This window comes from Myotis brandtii, unplaced genomic scaffold, assembly GCF_000412655.1.
Source record: "Myotis brandtii unplaced genomic scaffold, ASM41265v1 scaffold854, whole genome shotgun sequence".
Classification (NCBI taxonomy): Eukaryota; Metazoa; Chordata; class Mammalia; order Chiroptera; family Vespertilionidae; genus Myotis; species Myotis brandtii.
This window is the reverse complement of record NW_005371468.1, coordinates 522369-525925: the sequence shown is the minus strand read 5'-3', so window position 1 is coordinate 525925 and position 3557 is coordinate 522369. Positions and strand designations below refer to the sequence as shown.

The 3557-nt window shown below is 55.2% G+C and overlaps 1 protein-coding gene across 1 annotated transcript in view; it reads right to left on the bottom strand.

The window, feature by feature from the left end:
* The window catches only part of SLC43A3 (solute carrier family 43, member 3), a 25092-nt gene extending 21818 nt beyond the window's left edge, over positions 1 to 3274 (bottom strand). The window contains exons 1-3 of the mRNA XM_014532183.1: positions 3080 to 3274; positions 2469 to 2840; positions 1727 to 1856 (exon numbers count right to left, since the gene is read on the bottom strand). Coding sequence (XP_014387669.1) covers positions 1727 to 1856; positions 2469 to 2652 — 314 coding nt within the window. The 5' untranslated portion in view covers positions 2653 to 2840; positions 3080 to 3274. The remainder of the gene's footprint in view (positions 1 to 1726; positions 1857 to 2468; positions 2841 to 3079) is intronic.
* Between the last annotated feature and the right edge of the window lie 283 nt (positions 3275 to 3557).

Below are 3557 nucleotides of genomic sequence, written 5' to 3'. Positions count from 1 at the left end.
CTTTTCTCTTTAGCTCAAGATGACAGATAAGCCTCAACTGCCTGATTTTGAGCCCCTTATTCTTATGGAACCCCTGTATGTACATATGTAATTAAATTTGGTTATTTTCTCCTAGTTGTAGGGCGCGGCTGTAGGGTTAAGCCTCGGACTGACCTGTTGGCAAAGCCACAAACAAGTCCCAGTTTAGAGGGCACAGCCCTCTTGGCATAACGAATGTAATTAAATTTGGTTATTTTCTCCTAGTTGTAGGGCGCGGCTGTAGGGTTAAGCCTCGGACTGACCTGTTGGCAAAGCCACAAACAAGTCCCAGCTTAGAGGGCACAGCCCTCTTGGCATAACGAGGCTTGACCTTATGAGCTCCCTAGATCTTATCTGGGTAGCTAATGGGCTGTGGGAGGTAACTATGGTGACCACTACCTTATTTACCTCTGGCTATAAAATAAAAGCTCAGCTTGCTGTCTGGGTCTCTCTCTGTGGCCTCAGCCAGGCACAGGAGATCCACCTAGACCCAGCTTATTCTGTCTGTCTTTTCTAAATCCTTTGCCGCCCCCCCCTCAGGCTCACCGAACCCTTGACTGTGCTGGCCTGGCACACCTATTAATCTTCTTCATGTTAATTTAACTATCAGATCAGCCAGAAAAACTAAGAGTGGAAAGAGGGGAAATTTTCTCCTCCCCTACATGGGAGATCTACCACCTGGGACATCTGAAAGGGGGGGCAGTCTCCTGGGACGGAACCCTTAGCTGTGAGATCTGACACTACCTCCAGGCAGAGGATGTCAGAAATGAGTTACACTGTAGAACACCCAGCTGGGGTCGCAGAATTGCTCGGTGTGGAAAACCCACACATTTGGTGACCGGAAGTGTCAGAAGGGAAGTATTCTGTAGGAAAGTAAAGAAGAAACACAGAAAGGGAGACTGAGATTTTGTTAACATGCTAAGGCTGGGGAAAGAGTTAGGGGCAAAGGAAGGGGAGGGAAGAAGGGAGACAAGGACCAGGAAACTGAGATAAAGTCATTCTGCACCCAAACACTTAAAGAGCAAGGGACTAACTTGACTCTCGGGGTATTTCCTGGCCTAGCCTGCCCTCCAGTCCCTCTGTCTGACAACTCGTCTCTCGCACACCTGCCAGGAGGTGCTTGCTTTGGGTCCCATCAGCCCCCAGTAAGCCGCTGCTTATCACTGGACATGCCAGCCCCAGGGGCACCTGTGTGAACAAGATAAAGCCCCTGACCTTCCCTGACTCATGTGCATGGGAAACCCCCACAGGCTCGCTTTCGGTCAGAAGAGACGGGAAGCTCCACCACTGGAGACCCCATAAGACATAACCAGCTAAGCCTTTTGGGGGATGATGGAGGGAGGAGGAGGATGACTAAGCCTGGGCCCCCTGGGTGTGAGGCCTCGCAGGAGATGTGGACAAGGATCTCCAGGAAGAAGGCGGAGTGACAATTCCAGGTATTGCTCATTTGGTAACCCTGGCCCCAGGAAGTAGGCCTGAGCTCCTGCTCGATTCAGCATCATGCTGAACACACATGCACATGGAGCCAAAGGGGAAGCGAGAAAAGGGAAGTAGGGATGTGGGAAGGTTAGTCCACCCCCTGCAAAGCTCCTGGGACAGGGCCTGGCAGGGCTGCCCAGTTGCCTGGCTTGGGTTCCCCTCAAGTGAGGCTGCTGCCAGAGGAACTCCTCTTACCCACCTGTGCCCAGGCTGGGCCTTCGGGACTTACATGGCTATGAGGCGGGCCACGGTGGTCTTGAAACGGTCAAAGATGAAGCCGGTGGGGAAGGTCATGAAGTTGTTCATGAAGGACGCCAGGGTGAAGATGAGTGAGAACCTTTCATCCTGGGCTTTGCAGTCTGGAGGAGAGACAGGAAGAGCTCAGGAGCCTGGGGTGGAGGGGCCAGCCTCTCCTCCACCCTGGACTTCCTGCCAGGTGGGCATCCAGCCTGGCTCCCGTCTGGGGCAGCCCCTGCCACCTCAGACAGCTTGCCTCTGGAAAGTTCTCCCCTAGGTAAGCTGAAATGTGACGGTCCTTAATTACCCCTCAGAAGCTGGTACGTCCCTCCCCAGGCAGTCCTTAGACGAAGGTTGGGGCACAGAGGAAGGCTGGCTGACAATCCCTCCCTTTCTCCACAGAAAGGATGGCAGGGCCCTGGCTGGTTTGGCTCAGTGGACAGAGCATCGGCCTGCGGACTGAAGGGTCCCAGGTTTGAGTCTGGTCAAGGGCACATGCCTGGGTTGTGGGCTCAGTTCCTGGTGGAGGGGCGTGCAGGAGGCAGCCGATCAATGATTCTCTCTCATCATTGATGTTTCTCTCCCCCCCCCCTTCCTCTCTGAAATCAATAAAAGTATATTAAAGAGAAAAAGAAAGAAAGGATGGTAGGGTGGCCAGGAAGTGAAGTCCTTCCTACCCTTCCCACCACCTGGAAACCAGACTCAGCTTCCCAGAGAAGTCATCGCTCCCTTACCTTCCATGCCCGTGGCATTGCCCATCAGCCTGGCATCGGGTTCACACAGCTCCTCAAAGTAATGCTCTTTTTTGAAGACAAACACCAGGGATGCCCAGCCAAAAAGGACGCCCGCGAAGCCCAGGCATTCCAGCAGCCCCGTCAGCAGGGTGGCCACACGCAGGGGCAGTCCCTGGCCCGGCATGGCCTGGGCTACAGCCGCTCCTCAGATCCCACTGGCACTGCTGGCCTCCCCAGCTGACTTCAGGAGTGCAAGGCCTGGGGCTGGAGCACTTGGAAAATTCCCCTGGCAGGCCCTTCCGTGCACGTAGCACTCTGGTCCTGGCTGTTTAGGCTTGGGCAGAAACCATCCGTTGGGGATGTCTCCAGATCCTGTAAAAGAAGGCAGAGGCTGCTCGGTGAGGGAGAGGTGGACAAAATCTTTTCTGTGGACTGGAGAGCCAGGCCAGCTGTTGGAAACAGCTGCAAAAGGCCTCGCCATTCCACCACCGCTGGCAGCAGGTGGCGAAGCGGGAACTGAGCCCAAATTCGGGACACTGTCCACGGACATAATGACAGCAGCAACTCTGCACCAGTCGCAGGGGGTGAGGGGTCTGCATACAGGTTCTCACAAATCCTCAGGACAATCTGGCAGACTCGGTGTTTGGTTAGCTTCCCTTTACTGCCAGGGAAAGCAAACGCTTCAGGGTATTTTGTCAACCTACCCCAGGTCACATGGGCTAGTCAGTCACAACTTGAGCCAGGCTCATGCCCAAAATATCCCAACTCCAACCGGAGCCTCCGGCCCTGACACTCAGCTAGGACTCCCACGTCCGCTCCCGCCGCCCCTCTGCTCATCAGCATCTGGCCCAGAGGCCCAGCCCTCCAGGGAAAGCAAACGCTTCAGGGTATTTTGTCAACCTACCCCAGGTCACATGGGCTAGTCAGTCACAACTTGAGCCAGGCTCATGCCCAAAATATCCCAACTCCAACCGGAGCCTCCGGCCCTGACACTCAGCTAGGACTCCCACGTCCGCTCCCGCCGCCCCTCTGCTCATCAGCATCTGGCCCAGAGGCCCAGCCCTCACCCCAACCCGCACCCACCCCGCA